Below are 20,019 nucleotides of genomic sequence, written 5' to 3'. Positions count from 1 at the left end.
GACATAGATTGAAAAGTATCTGCCCGATTTGTACAAGTGATGGCTTATTTTGAAGGTATGAACCTGTATATTGTTTTGAAGGTTGCTCAGCAAGACCCTAAACTCTGTGCCTGGTCACATTTACACTTTGGTTTTTAATAAGCACTGAAATAAATGAAAATGGATTGTAATGACATCCTTCTAATCTAGGCGAAATAAGTGCATTGTTTTTTTCCTGAAGGAAAATTATTTAAACTAATTTGTCGATTCGATAGACGGGATAGACTCGGATCACAAACCAACCTCTATGACATTTAGTTGACTGAGCATATCTTTATTCGATGGCAGCCCTTACTCAATCTAAGCATTTTTTAAACAAATTATAGAACTCCAGGCTTTTATGCATCTTACATTGGTTTCTGTCCAGTAAGGCGCAGGTAAAAGTCGTAAATGAGTGCGGGGAACTTGTGGCTGACCAGCATCCAGTACTGGTTGATCAGGTAGTTCGAGGTGATGTTGGCGTTCGGTCTGCGGAAGGCTTGTTCCAGCGGGTTCCTCTTGAAGGTGGACATCACATAGTGCTCTGAGGGCGGGAACACAGTGGAGGAAGGGCATGGACGACATTAGGAAGTATGATGTGTGCATCAGGGCTGACCTCGACTAGTCAAATAGAAAGGGGTCTAATCGATCGAAAGGAGCCGTAGTCGACTGCCAACCTCCTAGTCGAATGCAAAAAGAAAAAATAAAGATTATAATAAATCTTTTTAATAATCATTTTCTTAATCATTCTTTCCAAAAGCAAAGAGGCCTAGAAGAGTGGCTAATGCTAATGGCGCACATACCAGCGAGGCTAACTGCCTAAGAAAACGGGCACAGAGGCACTGAAAGAGGATTTCACACACTAGACATATCAAGATGTATCCACCAGTGGACCAATTGCATGCTTTCGCAGAAGACAAGAAGCCTCCAGTCGACTCCTTCAGACATTAAGCACCCCCCATGGAATATTGACGCAGTTTAATAATAATAACAATATGATAAACTTTATGATAAAATGTATATAAAATTAGCATCAAAACCGCCTGAATCTTTTTTTTAAATTGTAATATATATAGTCTGTGTTAAAATGTCCAACACCAAGAATGGTTCCTGCACAGGCCCCGCCCACCTCCAGGGTCTGAGGCCACGCCCACCTCCAGGGTCGGAGGCCACGCCCACCTCCAGGGTCTGAGGCCCCGCCCACCTCCAGGGTCTGAGGGCTCACTTGTATTGAGAATCGTGCCGTTTTAATCTGATCGATTATGATTTCTGACATTGAAGTCTATAAAAGACTATTAGCAGGTTTCAGACAAGATTGTTATGACAGATTATTGTTAAATGTGAGAGGGTGTGGGACAATCTATAGCGCTGAAACAAAAGAGAAAGGTGGAGAATATGCTCTTTTTCATATTCCACAAAACACCTGCTATCAAACTGGATCTCCATATATCCAGTGGAGTAAGAACCCACCATATGATGACACACATATGGAATGAACTTGACCTCTAGGAACTGTGGCCAGACTTAACAATAATAATAATAACGCCCCTGTATCTCCTGCCCCTATGGATTATCTGGCATGCGGCTATAGAATGATTCCACACGCGAAAACAAAAAAAGCATAACGCACAAGCACCACCAGCCCCGCGGCACACTGCTGCAGCCGCACACACACACACACACACAGCCAGGAAGGAGCCGTGGGTATGACCTTGCACATTACATCACACCCCCCCCCCCCCCCCCCCAAGCTAGGCCATGTGGGTTTCCATGGTAACAGGGTTGCAGGAGGCCAGTTGACCAGATCCAAGGTGACAAGCCCAGATGTGCTTAAAAAAACTCTGCAACAGCCCGGCTCACAGAGAGAGTACCGTGGCTATAATAACCTTCAAGCCGACCTGCACGCTACCAGCCGCTGTTGCCATAGAGACGGCCGGCCGCGCTAGTTGCTGCACCGTGGCGCCCCGGAGCGGCTGACACAGCTAGATGCCAGTGACTAGCGCGTCGCCGCCGGCCGCTGGCGGGCCTCCAAACGATTCAACACGTCAATGGTCTTGATCTCTCCTAAACCGCGTCTGTAATTACATATCCAAGAATTTACAGGGTGAAGGGAGCGCGTTCACTACTCTGAGAGAGAGAGAGAGAGAGAGAGAGAGAGAGAGAGAGAGAGAGAGAGAGAGAGAGAGAGAGAGAGAGAGAGAGAGAGAGAGAGAGGGGGGGGGGTCCCTGGGGGGGGGTCTCTCGTCGCCGACGGTGTGTTTTAATCTCTGCCTGTTTGACACCCGCAGCCCTCTAATCTCACTGTCTCGGCTGATTCCTGGGACGGAGACGACAAGGCAGCAGCCATCTCTGGCTGATTGTCAAGGATGTGGGGGTAAGATTTCATCCTTTTTTTTCTTTTTTTTTTTTTTTCAGTTTCTCAATAGTTCAAATGAGAACAGTTGATGTCATTGATGAAGACCTCCAACACAGCAATCCAGTTTCAATACTGACACTGTTGAAAGTAGGCCTAATCTTGTAGTAGGGCAAGACCATTTTTATTATTTTCTTCTTTAATAATAATTCATACATTGTATACCTATGGCCTAAGACTTCAGTAAATATAAACTTCCAAAATCCAAATACTGTGTGGAACCGCTCCATCGACAATTATGGTGATTGTAAAAGATGATAAAGACGACATCTACCTACTTGAGTGTTAATAATATAAGAAAGACGAGTGAGAAGACTCCAACACAACTTTGTAAAAATCCACCTTAATTAGCTGCATCTGTAAATAAGGCCATTGATTTCGTTATCATCTTCTTCTGATGAATTTTCATCAAATGTGCTACCATGGAACTATATCCAATAAAGGTAGAACACAAGAAGAAGAAGTAAATGTTAACTACAGATTTTTTTTTTTTTTTTTTTACAAAATTTTGACAAGTTTGTCTTTCTTACCAGACTATATACTTTCAAGGTGTAAGGTACTTGAGTAATTGTACTTTGTTACAATACTTAAGTACTGTTTTTGGGGATTTGTACTTTACTCGAGTATTATTAGGTTTGTATACTTGTACTTTTACTCAATTACATTTCAGAGGGAAAAAACATACTTTTTACTTCTTACATTTAAAATGCAGACCTACAAAGTACAAATATCGCAGGTCCAACTATTTTAATTAGTATATTTGTTTCTCTGGCCGAATTAACGTTAATGTTATTAATCCTGCGGCCGCTCTTTATTTAAAAACAGCCAATCAAATCCCCATCAATGGAAAATCTATTAAACACCCGATATAAGAAGAATAGACAGTCAGAAATGTTTTTTTTTAACTTTTTTAGTACTTAAGTACATTTAAAAGTAGAAACCTTTTGACTTTTACTCAAGTGTGTTTTTATCCAGATACTCTGACTTTTACTTGAGTAAGATTTTGAGACGGTACCCATACGTTCACTTAAATGAGCTCATATTCATTTTATTTTACTCCACCTCTTTATTGTATTATCTGTCTGTTAATGTCTGTCCGCTAAATGTCGCACTGAAAACGTCCAAAGCAAATTCCCTTGTCTGTGAAAACTACGTGGCAAATAAAGACCTTTCTGATTCTGATTCTGATTCTAAGCTTCGTCTTCTACTAGTCTCCAGCAGGGGGCAGCAGACACCTACCATCACACCCACGGCAACAACAACCACCACCACATCACAGCCACACGGCTGGCTCAACATCACGTCACAGGGTTGTAGTAATGATTTGTGCTGATGACCAGGATTTGTGCTCATGTGCCCCTTGATGACCAAAGTGCCCTTTTTTTTGACAAGGCTTTTTTAAAATATCATTATTATTCTTTTTTTGTAAAGAGCAATGCCCATGGTCCTCATCAAGAATAATTGAAATAATATTATAAACAAATATTTGAATGCCTGTCTGTCTGAGGTGCATGGTTTTCTGTTATGTTGCGTGACGCGTCGCCCTCCCTCTTGGAATTAGCCAATAGAAATCTATAATACATTTTGATAAATCCCAAACTATTATTTTTTTTCCCTTTTTTGTATCTCTCTCTCTCCGATTTTCCGATTTTTCTCTGTTTTCTCCCCGTCCCAATTTAGTCGTTGTGCCAATTCCCCCCCCCCCCTCCCCTACCTGGTTGTTGTGCGCATGTTCTCCTACTGGTCGGTACAAGGGAACCCGGAAGTATCCGCACGCTTCCTCCGACACGTGCGGCGACAGCCAGTGGCTCTCTTCTCACCTGGCAGCGAGGGCTCTCATTGGTGAAGTGTAACGTGTGGGAGGTCACGCTGCCTTCCTCAAGTCCTGCCTCCGCTGAGCAAGCGCCCAGACCTGACCTGACCACAACGCCAGTTTCCCACCCACGGCTCCCCTCCCCCTAACCCAGCCAAACGAGTTAGTATAGCGATCAGCCCAAGCCAAGGCAATGCTGACTCCAGGAGTCGAGACCGCAGCCTCTTGCATTGGTGACGAGCGCAATCTCCGCTACGCCACCTGACCGCTCTAATCCCAAACTATTCTAAGGCATAATCAAATAGTATGATGCAGTTTGTTGTAAGATTCTGTGTTACATTATCTGAATATTGGTTGCTAATGTGCTATAGTTTGGCTGGTTACGTTACGCTGTAGTTGGTGTTCTAACATTTTGATACTTGTGCCCTTTTTAAAATGTGAGCACCTGGGGCGCCGCCAGGGCCGTCCCGGGTTCGACTCCCCGACCCGGCGACCTTTGCCGAATGTCTTCCCGCGTCTATCTCCCAATACTTCCCTCTCTCTCTCTCTACCGGACTGCCCGGTAACAAAAACCAATAAAATATCTACCAAAAACTAAAAAAATTATAATAATTTGAGCACCTGCCCCTCTAAAGGTCTCTGCACGGCCCTGCTGATGATGACGGCACGGCGAGACCACAGACACGCCAAGATGCAGATATACGTACCGATTTCACCCCAGTGGAAGGGGTTGATGCCACCCGTTGTGCAGTTGTAGACCAGTGCTGTTTTCGGTCTGCAAAAAAATGGGAGAGAGAAAAGTTGAGAGGGTCAAAGGTCAATATGCCTGATGCTGTCTATATAGACATCACACTTTGTAATTCACATAGTTCTCACTGACAATATCGTAATTTTTTTGAAAACCGATAACGATAATTCCCGATATTACATTTTAATGCCAATATCGGCCGATAATATGGGACGTCCCTAATGCTGACCTTTGAACTGCCGTGTACCAGCCGGCCGCCAGCATCAGGTTGATGACCACGTCCACAGGGATCAGGTCTGCCACCGCGTCGTTGTTGGCCCTCATGGTCCGCAGGAGGCCCTTGCCAGCCTGATAACAAGATAAGATAAGATAAGATATTCCTTTATTGATCCCCTTGTTGGCCGCATGGGGGAGGGGGGAGGGGGGGGTACAGGTAGTATAAGACATACAAGGTACAGGTGACATAATTATAGAACAGTGGAGAAGTAAAAATAAAATAGAATAAAAAAGCAGTGTAAACAATATAACAAATCAATATAATCAACTCTGGACATGTGGGCAACAAGGTGCGAGATGAGGGTATGTATGCCCTCTCAGTTATATTTGCCCTGCAATAAATAGTTACACTATATAATCTAATAATCCAATAATCTAAATCTAATCTAATATATAATCTAAAAATGCTTAAATGCTAAATATATGCAATATATAATCTAATAATCCAATAATCTAAATCTAATCTAATATATAATATGAAAATGCTAAAATGCTAAATGCTAAATATATGCAATATATAATCTAATAATCCAATAATCTAAATCTAATCTAATATATAATCTAAAAAGGCTTAAATGCTAAATATATGATCTGATGAAGTATTCACATAAGGTGCGGTATGCATACGGTAGTATATTGTCCTTTTAGGTGGGAGTCAGCTACTAGGTTCCTAGTAGTTGGATGTCTGGCAGTAAAGAGGAACCGGGGTTAGGACTTCAAACTTTAGAGTTAGACTTTCTCTCAAAGAGTAAGTTAGAATCTTAAGACTCCCACTAGCCCCATTTCCTACTCATCGATGAAGAGGCAGAGTCCTTTTCTCAGCACAATCCATGATGCGGTGCTTCGATACTGGATACCCAGCTCCTCCTTAGTTGGCCACAAAACTAATGTAAAGTTAATGGCGCCAACTGTAGAAAAAGCACTTAAACCTACTCAGAAACTGCAAAGCACCCCAAAGCTAAAGAAATGCAGTGGGTTACAGCATTTATTTCAGTACAGACTGAAGCGTGCAATTACTTTACATTGATTTTGTGCCTAACTAGCCGGAGTTGCGGATATCCAGTATAAATAACAGCGGTTGGATTGTGCTGAGAAAGGACTTGATTGACAAGATCATTAGTAAGTGAGAAATAGAGCTAGGGGTCCACATTTCTTAAGTCTTTAACCCTTTCACTACCACACTACAGAAGGTTAACCTTTCACTACCACACTACAGAGGGTTAACCTTTCACTACCACACTACAGAAGGTTAACCTTTCACTACCACACTACAGAAGGTTAACCTTTCACTATCACACTACAGACGATTAACCTTTCACTACCACACTACAGAAGGTTAACCTTTCACTACCACACTACAGAATGGTTAACCTTTCACTACCTTTCAGTACCACACTACAGACGGTTAACCTTTCACTACCACACTACAGAGGGTTAAACTTTCACTACCACACTACAGAGGGTTAACCTTTCACTACCACACTACAGAGGGTTAACCTTTCACTACCACACTACAGAATGGTTAACCTTTCACTACCTTTCAGTACCACACTACAGATGGTTGTGAAAGGGTTAACCCTTTGTCGTGGGGCAGTGAACGGGTTAACCTTCTGTATTGTCGCAGTGAAAGGGTTAACCATTTGGTAGTGTGGTAGTGAAAGGGTTAAGGGGCTTCCACATTCAAACTTAAGACACACCACTGATTCCACACATGTAGAACAGGAAAAAACACTCAACATCATTTTGGATAACCTGAAATGAGGTATGATTGCTACATCTCTACGCCAGATACCAAATATATACACCAACGCTCTCCAACCTAATCAGCATAATACTTTTTACTTACAGCAATGAAAACTCCACTTGGCCCGTTGAAGTTGTCGATCCAGCCCTGAGGCGTGAGAACAGAGAGAGAGAGAGAGAGAGAGAGAGAGAGAGAGAGAGAGAGAGAGAACAGAGAGAGAGAGAATAGGTTAGTGTGATCCTGGCTGGGTGGTGCTGAATCTGCATTCTGCAACTCACCATCGTGCTACTTGCTACGGTGAGAGAGCAGAGGACGCGGAGAGAAACAGCCCATTGATGTCAACTTAAAAATTAGACCCGTTAAAAATGAATGAAACCCACTGGTTAGACTGCTGCCAGTTTCTCTGTGTGAAACAGTGGGGCCCATTATGTGGCCCCCCAAGTTCAGGCTTATATCTCGGGGTCAAATGATTTGCTCTGATGTTGGAAAAGCACAGAGATTGGAATTAGTCTAGTGGCATGCTTTTAGCACAGCTGTTTTGTTTACAGCTTCAAGTCAGATTGATTGATTGATTGATTGATTGATTGAAAACTTTATTAACAGATTGTAGAATGGGTACAATACAGTACGGCTCAATACAATTGTTAAGGCGATGCAGACCAGAGAAAGACTTTCGTCTTGTTTACATCAGGGTCCCCCCATTTTCAATTCATAATCGAGGGGGTTCTAATCTCTGACCCCAGATTGAGACTCTGACACTGATATGTAAGCACTTAATGGACTTCTAATAAGACATAAACATTGAAGTAAATCGAAAAAAAGATACACGTTATATATCCCAGTTGCTATTTAATGCATGTACTTATTTGTGTTTCATTACACGTATATGTACATGCTTACCAACTATTTCGCCTGTTTTATAGCAACACTACTATCACCGACATCTAAGAAGGAAGATCCCCCGTTGAACGGCCCTTCTAAGGTTTCTCTCCTCCACATTGCCTGTGGTGCTTTTTTCCCATTGCTAGGTTTTTAGTGAGGTATGTCTGGGAGTGTTGCATTCATTTATTTAAAAAAAAATTGGACTTCATGGTGTTTTTGTTTTGTTCTTGATTTATTGTGATGTTTCTTCTTCACTTGTTTAAAGAAGACGTGTCCGGCCCATGGGGACATTAGCGCGTGTTGTCGGGCCTTACAAATAAATACATTTACACTGCATGCAGCTGCACACACGCACACATGCACACACGCACACATGCACACGCACGCGCTCCCATCCCCCTAGCCTCAAAGCTCCTACTGAGAGCTGGCAATAAACTGATGAAGCGTGAGCGAGACATTTCTACAGGCCAGCTCACCCTGGGGAGTCCCAGTCTGTGAACACCGGGCCTAAATATACAAATATTCATTGAAAACAAGGATCTTTATGTATTTTCTGTGATTCCTTTTTTAGTTATGTAATATTATGCTTTTGTTTTTGTGAATCACTGAAGTGTTTTTAGCATGAGCCGTTTCCTCTATCTCACTACAAATCCAATAGGCCTGTATATGGTGTAGTAGTTCTTGACAAACGTAACTTATTGATAAATAGTAGGATTTAACAACATGGTATATATATATATATATATATATTGTACTGAACCGTAGCGCACCTTGAACCAACTTCACCAAATTATACTACACCACCTTCAAGTTAAAGGAACACACCAACATTTGGGAAATTAGCTTACCGTCTTCTCCAGAGAGAGACAAGAAGATAGATACCAGTCTCCTCTCTGTGCGTTCAGTAGAAAGCAATCTGGCTGCACGTTAGCCTAGCTTAGCACAATGAATAGAAGCGGACATATCTTCTTGTCTCTCTCTGGAGAAGACGACACGCTAATTTCCCAAAATGTTGGCGTGTTCCTTTAAGTACTGGCTGATATTCAGCATTTCAAAACTTTTCAACTGTCCCTCAGGCGATTGATTTGTGGCTTGAGTCCGACTTAAACGCTTAACTCTGTAAGATCCTAAACGCTAAAGCTGCCAGGACCCCAGCAGCAGCAGCAGCAGCAGCAGCCAGGCCAGGACGCAGCTTGTCACGGTAGCATCCAGTGAACCGTTCAGCATCAAAGCACTTGACTGAACTTTCACAGTAGCCTTGATATTAACTTTTCCGCAACTTCTAACGTTATCAACCCCTCCGTGACGGAGAGGTTGATCGGCTGCTCCCTTCCCTCCCTCGAATCCCTACACTCCCCCAGGGCCTTGAGGAGGGCGAGGAAGATCATGGCAGAGACCCCGCCCACCCGGGTCACAACCTCTTCAAGCGGCTACGGCTGCCCAAGACGCTGAAAACCCGCCACAGGCTCAGTTTCTTCCCCTCAGCAGCTCGCCTAGTAAATGAGTCAGGTGTCCCCCTGCTTTATTTTGCACTGACAACATGTCCTTAGCCATTGCACTTTATTGTCTCGTCGTTGTCTCACTGTTTTGTCCTGTTTTGCACTTTTTTATTTGTGAAAAAAAAGTGTATGCACTGTACTGTATATGCCGTATGATTGATTGATTGATTGAAAATTGTATTAACAGATTGCAGAATGGGTACAATACAGTACGGCTCAATACACACAATTGTTAAGGGGATGCAGACCAGAGAGAGACTTTCGTCTTGTTTACATCAGGGTCCCCCATTTTCAATTCATCATAACATTTATGACATACATGACATCAATCAATCAATCAATCAATCAATCAATCAATCAATCAATCAATCAATCAATCAATCAATCAATCAAATGTATTTATATAGCACATTTAGACATGACATGATGCTTGTCACCCAAAGTGCTTCACATAGCTAAGAACAAAGAAAAGTATAGAATAAACAGAAAAAACAACCAACGGATAGACAAAGGAAAACAGAACAACACGTCAACAAGCATTACATACAGATATACAGTACTGTTACATCCGTATCATGTTCCTATGTGTTTTGTAAACATAATGGCGATTAAAGTAATCTGAATCTGAATCTGAAACATTCAAACAAGCTCTAAAATGGCGACGTAGGCCTGTCTGTTCCTTCCCCCACATCTGTCCCCTTGATGACCCTGACCTTGCCCCCTCTCCTCTACAGCTGTCTGGGTCACGGCCCCGTTCACGAGACCATCTGGACCTGGGCGTCCTGTCAGCTCAGTGGGCTGTGGTGGTGTGTGCCGCGTAATCGTGATGTCATGGGTTTCGAATCCAGCACAGCCTTAATAATCGGTCCTGATACAAACGTATACCCTCGGCCAAAAGCCATTTTCTGTAATACTGGGCCACTTAAGAAGAAGCCCACGGGGGAGAGGTATTATTGATCTGTGTGGGAGAACATCGATCAATAGCTTATCTCCACTCACTCCGCCGCCACAGCAAGAGACATAATGAGAGTGAGACCTGGCAGCGAGGACTGGGTTGCTTATGAATATATCCAGAGCCGTCGATAGATTCTTGCTTAACCTGTTGGCTAACATTTACCACACGCAAGGAGATGTATATTAGACGTACCGACGATCACCCCACACAGAGATTCTTGAGTGACAGGTATAATATCCTATCATAGAACAAGGCATCTATTGTGGGAGAAGGCCTTATGTGTATGGCCTCTTTGCTGTTACCATGTTGATTGTTTTGATTGTTTAATTTATTATTATTATTATTAATGTGTGTATTTTTTATGGGAGAGAGGGATAGAGATGATGCAGGGAAGTATGAAGATATGGTGGATGGATAGAGAGATGATGGAGGGAGAGAGGGATAGAGAGATGGTGGAGGGAGAGCGGGATAGAGAGATGATGGAGGGAGAGAGGGATAGAGAGATGGTGGAGGAAGAGCGGGATAGAGAGATGATGGAGGGAGAGCGAGATAGAGAGATGATGGAGGGAGAGCGGGATAGAGAGATGGTGGAGGGAGAGCGGGATAGAGAGATGATGGAGGGAGAGAGGGATAGCGGTGATGCAGGGAAGGATGAAGAGATGATGGATGGATGGAGAGAGGATGGAAGGGGAGAGGGATAGATAGATAGATAGATAGATAGATAGATAGATAGATAGATAGATAGATAGATAGATAGATAGATAGATAGATAGATAGATAGATAGATAGATAGATAGATAGATAGATAGATAGATAGATAGATAGATAGATAGATAGATAGATAGATAGATAGATAGATAGATAGATAGATAGATAGATAGATAGATAGATAGATAGATAGATAGATAGATGATGGAGGGATGGATGAAGAGATGATCGAGGGGTGGATGGATGAAAAGAAATACAGATGGATGGATGGACAGAGTGAGAGATAGAAGGATGGAGGTAGGGAGGCTCACAGGGAATGGTTCTTGCCAGCTGGCTCCCACTATGGAGGGTCTGATGATGGCGATGTTGAGCTTGCTCTGCTCCTGCTGGACGAGGCACTCGGCCAGGGCCTTGGTGTAGGTGTAGGTGTTGGGCCGGTCGCCAATCAGGCGCGGCGTGATGTCGCGCACAATGCTGTCATCCATCCACCTGTTGAATAGGAAGTGTCACAACAAGGAACACACATTACATTTACATACAAGGTTGCCAGGGTATTTCTAGGGTGCTGCTATTTCACAGTGGTTTATAATCAGAGGGTCATAAACTGGGCACAGAGAATCATCGGCTGCCCCCTCCGCTCCCTGAAGGACTTGCACAACTCCTTGCACACTTCCACAGCCGCTGCCTCAACAGAGCAACACACATTACGAAGGACAGCTCACACCCTGGCTTCCACCTGTTGGACCTGTTGCCATCGGGCAGGTGTTACAGGTGCGTCAGAGCCGGAACAAAGAGGCTCAGAGACAGTTTCTTCCCCAGAGCCATCACCACCAACTCACTCCTTCCCCCTCCTCCCTCACTGTGCAACATCCTACCCCCCTTGTGCAATACACACAGTGCAATACCCACCCATTACCGTCTGACACTGTGATTGTTATTGTATTGTAACATTGTTTTATTGTATAGTATTTTATGTTTCGGTATAGTATTTTATGTTTCTCTTTTATATTACTTGAGTGATTTTATACTGCACCTTAAGTTTGAGTCCCAAATCGCTTGGCTGTTAAAGGGGCACTTTTGGCACACATTAAGAGTTTACATATGTCCTCCGGTGATGTCATTGGAGGACACTGCATCCTTGTGTTAATTACAGCTCAATGAAATGACGGACGTGAGAAAATAACTATCCTTATTTGCAATCCCTGTAGCTGTCTCGTTTCAAGGACACATTGTCCTCCAAGGACATCACTGGAGGATGATTTCAAACTCATGAACTCTCAATAACTGTCGAGCTAAATTAAAGTGTGCTGGAATATGTGTGAGATATGTTCAACTGTTTTGGAATATGTGTGAGATTGTGTACACAATAAGTCAGCATTGTCTTTTTGTTGAAGTGCCCCTTTATTAAGTATTTACCTACATTGTTTATTTATATTATATACCTAACATTTATGAGATAGCATATCCAATCATTCTGATGACTGTTGGCATGCCCTTTTTCTTCTTCTTCTTATTTACTCTTTATAAATATTTTTTTACATTTCAGCTTTTTGAACAACACAATGTAGAATGACAGAAAACAGAGAGAAAGAAACAGAGAGAGAGGGAGAAAGAGAGAGAGAGAGAGAGAGAGAGAGAGAGAGAGAGAGAGAGAGAGAGAGAGAGAGAGAGAGAGAGAGAGAGAGAGAGAGTTGGTGAGTTCCAACTCTAACCATAACCCTGCCCCCTAATCCTAACGGTTTCACTACTACGGTGTGGTAGTGAAAGGGTTAACCTTCTGTAGTGTGGTTGTGAAAGAGTTAACCCTTTGTCGTGTGGCAGTGAAAGGGTTAACCTTCTGTATTGTCGCAGTGAAAGGGTTAACCCTTTGGTAGTGTGGTAGTGAAAGGGTTAACCTAACCATAATGTTAATTTATATAGGTGCTATAGATAACATTTGTATGTAGAGTAATCATACAAATAAATAAAAAATAAACAGCTTTTAGAAAGGTGTGAAATAAAAGTATTGCCCCCGATGAATGAATTTATCATAAAAAAAAGGTTGGGGTCCAAAATGTTGTTTACATCTATTCCCTCCCTACTCATTTCCCCATGTGGAATGCACCTGCTTAGATAAATGGCATGCTGGTGTTCTAATGCGCCATTTAGTGGCTGAATGTTATCTATAGCACCTTTAAAAGTCACAGAGAAGCTGCGTCGCGACAGAACTTGGCGCTCAACCTTTCGTGGTTCATGAGAATCAGGGGTGTAAAGTACTTGAGTAATTGTACTTCGTTACAATACTTAAGTACTGTTTTGGGGGATTTGTACTTTACTCGAGTATTATTAGGTTTGTATACTTGTACTTTTAAAACATACTTTTTACTCCTTACATTTAAAATGCAGAGCTACAAAGTACAACGTACAAATCTTGCAGGTCCAACTATTTTAATTAGTATATTTGTTTCTCTGGCCGAATTAACGTTAACGCTATTAATCCTGCGGCCGCTCTTTATTTAAAAACAGCCAATCAAATCCCCATCAATGGAAAATGAACCCGCCCATACCCATGCTGATTGGTCCTTGTGCAACACTAGAAAGCGGGGATCTTTGATTAAACACCTGCTATCAGAAGAATAGACAGTCAGAAAAAAAGTTTTTACTTTTACTTTTTAGTACTCAAGTACATTTCAAAGTAGAAACTTTTAGACTTTTACTCAAGTGTGTTTTTAGCCAGATACTCTGACTTTTACTTGAGTACGATTTTGAGACGGTACCCATACTTTCACTTAACACGTTCACTGCTACACTACAGAAGGTTAACCCTTTACTATCACACTACCGATGTCACCGAATTTAAGAAAGTATCCTATCTATCTAAATGGTTAACCTTCTGTAGTGTGGCAGTGAAAGGGTTAACCGGCTGTCGTGTGGCAGTGAAAGGGTTAACCTTCTGTGTATTGTCGCAGTGAAAGGGTTAACCGTTTGGTAGTGTGGCAGTGAAAGGGTTAAGTATAATTTCTGGGTACTTTTTACACCCCTGATGAGAACACACTGGTACATTAATCTACATGACTGATGACTGGAGCACCGATGAGAAACACGACCCACTCACTCCAGGGACTCGATGAGCTTCTTGGGCTCCACGGGCGGCGGGTAGATGACCTCGTCGATGTGCCTGCGGTTGCAGTTTGCGTAGGCGGTGGAGACGTGGACGAAGGCCTCCAGGTGCTGCATCTGCTGGGCCAGACCGAGGAGCTGCTGGGTGCCAACCACATTCAGCTGCAGGGCGTGTCTGGAGGGGGGGAGAGAGAGAGAGAGAGAGAGAGAGAGAGAGAGAGAGAGAGAGAGAGAGAGAGAGAGAGAGAGAGAGAGAGAGAGAAAAGATACACCATGTTACTGTAAGAAGTACATGTGTGCGTGCGTGCGTTTACGTGTTTGTGTGTGTAGTGTGGTGTGTGTGTGTGTATGGGGGTGGGTGGGTGTGTATGGGGTATATGGGAAAAAGATGATTGCATGTGTGTGTATGGGGGTGTGTGCTTAGGAGTGTGTGCGTGTCAGTGTGTTTGTGCATCTTGGTGTGTGTGTGTGTGTGTGTGTGTGTGTGTGTGTGTGTGTGTGTGTGTGTGTGTGTGTGATGAGGAGATAGTTGTGTGTCAAATATTTGTATGCTGAGAGTGTAAGACCATTCATGTATGGAGGCGTGGGTTCAGTCAACAAGGACACATTGCACAAAGGGCACAAACAGGTTTACAGGAACTGACACAAAACAAGCCCACACACACTGAGAGAGAGAGAGAGATAAAGAAGGGGAGAGAGAGACATTGAGAGAGAGAGTAATAAAGAAGGGGATAGAGAGTACTAGAGGGGGGAGAGAGACACAGAGAGAGAGAGATACAGAATACAGAGAGAAAGAGAGAGACACTGAGAGAGAGTCAAGGACTACAGCCCCCTCAGCATCGACGGGGCACCGGTTGAGAGAGTCAACAGCTTTAAGTACCTCGGAGCCCACATATCCGAGGACTTGACATGGACCACACACATTGACAGTGTTGTGAAGAAGGCACGACAACGCCTCTACTTCCTCAGGCGCCTAAGGAAGTTCCAAGTCAGTCAGAAGATCCTTAAGAACTTCTACTCATGTACAATAGAGAGCATCTTGACTGGCAACATCACCTCCTGGTTTGGGAATAGCACTGCACAAGACCGTAGCAGACTACAAAGAGTGACGCGTTCAGCCGAACGCACAATTGGAGGGGGGCTTCCCACCCTCCAGAACATTTACAACAAGCGTTGCAAGGGCAAGGCTAAGAGAATCATTAAAGACTCCAGTCACCCGAACAACTGCCTCTTTGAACTGCTGCGGTCAGGCAAGCGATACCGGAGTCTCAAGGCGAGCACAGAAAGACTCAGAAGAAGCTTCTATCCCCAGGCCATCAGGCTGCTAAACGAACAATGAACACTACACAACAACAACCATCAAACGCACATAGCACACACATCCACACGCACACACTCACTTTAAACAAACACACTGTAGCACCCACTCCACACACTTTATAGCACACACCCACTTTAAACAAACACACTGTAGCACCCACTCCCCACACTTTATATTTATTGATGAAGGATTGCACTACAACTCGTACACCTTACTGTAAATTGTACCTAAATTGTACCTCATCCCATTTCTGCTTTGCACTATATAGTACTGTACATTAGTACACTGCATAGTATTGTATATTATATGGTAACTCAGAACATTGTACATATGTCTATACCGAACACTGTGACCTCATTTTCTTCTTCTAAATTACATGCTATACTATGTTATTTGATACTATCTTGTCTAGCACAGTCTCTGGAGCGTAACAGTAAGAAGCATTTTGTATGAAAGTATTCTGTACTTCTGTATGACAACTATTAAAGAAACTTGAAACTTGAAACTTGAGGGTGAGAGAGATACTGAGAGAGAGAGAGAGAGTAATAAAGAGGGGGAGAGAGAGAAAGACACACTGAGGCCCAGTCCACCCGATCACAGGTATTTTTGACACAGAGGTTTTAAAAAATAGAATCCTCCGTACACACTAGTGGTTTAAAAAAATAACCGCATACTCACGCAACTGCTAAAAATCCGCTACCGAGTGATGTAATATACATGTAGTACAATGCCAAAGTAATAGGTGGCGATGTAGTTCAAACATGAAGGCCATTTCAACCAATCAGAAGGGTTGAACGCGTCACTACGTTATAACGTCCTGCACAAAACAGAAACTCGCCCCTTGAACATGAACATTAGCATTCATTATTTGTTTGCAGCAAGAACAAAGTGCAATAAACAAAAAAGGATACATTCACTGTGTGTTCTGCCTCATTTGTTGATGAAACAAAACCAACATCACCACAATTTACCACCAAGAGCGGAGAGTTTAGTCTCACAAAAAGATAGCTGATTTTGTTAGCTTACGTGCTAATGTGATTGGGATTTATCATTATAATAGTTAGCATTGCGGCTAGCGTACAAAGATTGCAGATTTTTGTTGGCTTACGTGTGGTTAGCTGGTGAGGCGCTGGAGTGGATGGAGTGGAAATACTTTAATCATCACGTCATTAATTAATAGATAATTGTCATTTCCAACATAAGTTAATGCTTAATAACGTTACACATGGGAGACTAGCTTGCTGGACACAAACATTGTTGATATAGCAGTCTGGTTAATGTTGTTATATCGCTCGCTATTGATTGTACTAGTAACGTTAACGCTAGTAGAATGAATGGATGAAAACTTTATTTAACAGATTGCAGAATGGGTACAATACAATACGCCTCAATACAAACAATTGTTAAGGGGATGCAGACCAGAAAAATACTTTCGTCTTGTTTACATCTGGGACCCCCGATATCGCTTGCTATTGATTCTTTACTGGTGATGGTGGCCAGGTCTAATATCTGGACGATACGTTTCGAACAAAAGTTTATTACAATAATTTTCATATAACGCTACATGCAACAGCTCTGCCGTAAACACTGGAAATAATCTCGGTTACTATGTCTACACGCAACCACTGAAACCGGGATTCCCCCAAAACGTCACCCTGGACTCCGGTTTTAAATGACCACGGTTGCAGTGTTCCAAAAACCTGGTTGCGTGTGGACGAACAGTGCAACCGCGAACATTAAATCACGGTTACATAAAACCCAGCGTTCGTGTGGACTGGGCCTGAGAGAGAGATAAAAAGAGAGGAAGAAAGAGAGAGAGAGAATATAAAAGCCAAGCATCTGGGGGCGGTCAGGTGGCGTAGCGGAGATTGCGTTCGTCACCAACGCTGGAGACGCTGGGTTCGCGTGTTCGAATCCAGCTCCCGGCATTGTCACCAGCTTGGCTGGCCGTTCACACTAATACAATTGGCAGTATTATGGGGTGGGGAAAGCTGGCGGGTGGGTCCTGGGCGCGTGAACACTTAAGGCAACTAACATGCACTTCCGCGTTTCTCTGATTGGCCAGCGCTCTCCTTCGTGAATACCAGCCGCTCTACGCTCATTCCCTATGCCGGAGAAATTTTTTGAAAAACACAAAGCCGCCATCTTTAATGCATTCGTAATCCCCCCTACATAATAACCACGCAGGTTAATCAGCAAAGGTTAATAATAATAACCACGCAGGTTAATTAGCAACGCTCGCACAATACCTAGGTTAATAATAAGTAGGCAATTGGCACAAGTGTAAATTATACATTCGTCACTCAGTTTTAATATTGACGCACTTAGCTCAACTCGATTGCCAGCCTGCTGTGGAGCCTGTGGTCACAAGTTTGAATCACTTAAATTTTCTTTTAAATTTTTTTTTACGTTTAATTAATTTATCATCTCTATATAAACGTAACTAGCTATTCATATCAATCAAAATAACATTCATGACGTGAGCCTTCAGAGCTGCTCTTATTTGTAAATAGAAGAAAAAGGAGTTTTTCATTGTTCAAGAGTGGATATGTTGCAGGAAAAAGAATTGAAGTGATTCGATAGTTATATATATATATAGCTATAGTTAAAGACAGTAGAGTGTGCGTTCTACAGTAAGTGGGGAGTGTAAACGCTTATAGTTAAAGACAGTAGAGCTTGCGTACGTTCGATAGGGCTTTGATTCAAACCGGTGCATGAGATGAGGTTCTATATGTAGAACATGGTACAGTAAGGCGGGAGTGTGAATGAATGAATGAATGAATGAATGAAAATCTTTATTTAACAGATTGCAGAATGGGTACAATACAGTACGGCTCAATACACACAATTGTTATGGGGATGCAGACCAGAGAAAGACGTTTGTCTTGTTTACATCAGGGTCCCCCATTTTCAATTCATATAGACAGTGTAAACAGTGTAAACAGTGATTCGCACCCCCTCAGGGTTGCGTTATATAACGTTACAATGTACAGTTGTGGGGAGTGTAAACAGTGATTCGCACCCCCTCAATGTACAGTGATTCAAACCCCCTCAATGTACAGCTTCTGACAGCTGGGCTGTGTTGTCACGCGAAATAACGTTATGAATATAACGCGAAATAACGTTATGAGTGAATCTGGTAGTTGTTTTGATAAATATGTTCTTTTGATAAATATGTATTCTACGGATTCGAACATAACATTACATTTCCGCGAGCAGCCTCGCTTGGCGTTTGAGTGCCGTGAAAACGAAAATGCGCATGCGCGCGTTACCGGCGTAGGGGGAAAACGAGCCGTAGCGTCACGTGGGGTCAGTTGGCCAATCAGAGCAATGCGGAAGCACATGTTAGTTGCCTAAAGTGTTCACGCGTCCTGGGCGTTGTGGACAGCGACCCCTACAGTTCGGTCGGGGCGCCTGCTCAGCGAGAGAGGTAGTGCGGCCTCCCACACGTTACACTCTCCCAGTGAGAATCTGCGCGGCCAGGCTGGCTGCCGGCTGGCTGCACATGCGTCAGAGGAAAGCATGTGACAGTCTCCGGCCTCTCGGACCAACAGTAGGGGAAAGTGCGCAACAACCAGGAAGGGGGTTGGGAATTGGCATAACGACTAACAGTGGGATGGGAGAAAAAATTGGAAAAAGGAGGGGGAAAAAAGATAATAAAAATAAAATAAAAAAAGCCAAGCATCTGGTTATTTGTTCGCAAAGGTGTCGACTACCCCTCGAATGCAATATGTATATATATATATATATATATATATATATTTTATCATTCAATTTGGGCTGTGGGGGGTGCTTAATGTCTGAAGGAGTCGACTGAAGGCTTCTGCGAAAGCATGCAATCGCTGGTATGTGCGCCATTAGCGTTAGCCACGCTTCTAGACCTCTTTGCTTTTGGAAAGAATGATAAAAAAAAATTAAATGCAAAAATAATACGTATAATTTTTATATATATATTTTTTGCCCTATGGCAGAATCAAGCACACCCCGCTGCAGACCACATACCAACTAATCTATCTTTCCCTTAAGCTGTTATCGTACCACTCACAACATCCCTCCTTAGAGGGCAGATGACAACTTCTTGCAACCATAATGGAATAACAAGAGGAGTACATCTTGCCCAGGGGGGCCATAATGCTGACTCTAGGTCAGCTTAAGCAGACACATTGAGAGATGGCAACTTTAATACGGTGTGTGGTTCAATGGATGATGGATGTGCGTGTGTGTGTGTGTGTGTGTGCGTGTGTCTGTGAATGTGTGTTTGTGAGTGTGAGAGAGATAGAGAGAGAGACTCTGTCTGTCTGTCTGTCTGTCTGTCTGTCTGTCTGTCTGTCTGTCTGTCTGTCTGTCTGTCTGTCTGTCTGTCTGTCTGTGTGAGAAAGAGAGAACGGGAGATGGAGAGAGACTGTGTGTGTGTGTGTGTGTGTGTGTGTGTGTGTGTGTGTGTGCGTGTGCGCTTGTGTGTGTGTGTGTGCGTGTGTGTGTGTGTGTGTGTGTGTGCGCTTGTGTGTGTGTGTGTGTGTGTGTGTGTGCGTGCGTGTGTGTG

The 20,019-nt window shown here is 43.1% G+C and overlaps 1 protein-coding gene across 1 annotated transcript in view; it reads right to left on the bottom strand.

The window, feature by feature from the left end:
- The window catches only part of LOC311242090 (fatty acyl-CoA reductase 1-like), a gene marked incomplete at its 5' end in the record, with an annotated part of 39,282 nt that overhangs the window by 10,979 nt on the left and 8,284 nt on the right, over positions 1-20,019 (bottom strand). Inside the window, 6 exons of the mRNA XM_084331041.1 lie at positions 391-562; positions 4,952-5,019; positions 5,222-5,340; positions 7,115-7,159; positions 11,368-11,545; positions 14,151-14,330. Coding sequence (XP_084187167.1) covers positions 391-562; positions 4,952-5,019; positions 5,222-5,340; positions 7,115-7,159; positions 11,368-11,545; positions 14,151-14,330 — 762 coding nt within the window. The remainder of the gene's footprint in view (positions 1-390; positions 563-4,951; positions 5,020-5,221; positions 5,341-7,114; positions 7,160-11,367; positions 11,546-14,150; positions 14,331-20,019) is intronic.

This window comes from Notolepis coatsorum (assembly GCF_963971535.1).
Source record: "Notolepis coatsorum genome assembly, chromosome: 15".
Classification (NCBI taxonomy): domain Eukaryota; kingdom Metazoa; phylum Chordata; class Actinopteri; order Aulopiformes; family Paralepididae; genus Notolepis; species Notolepis coatsorum.
Note: the sequence above shows the minus strand (reverse complement) of the source record. Positions and strands in the feature narration are given on the sequence as shown.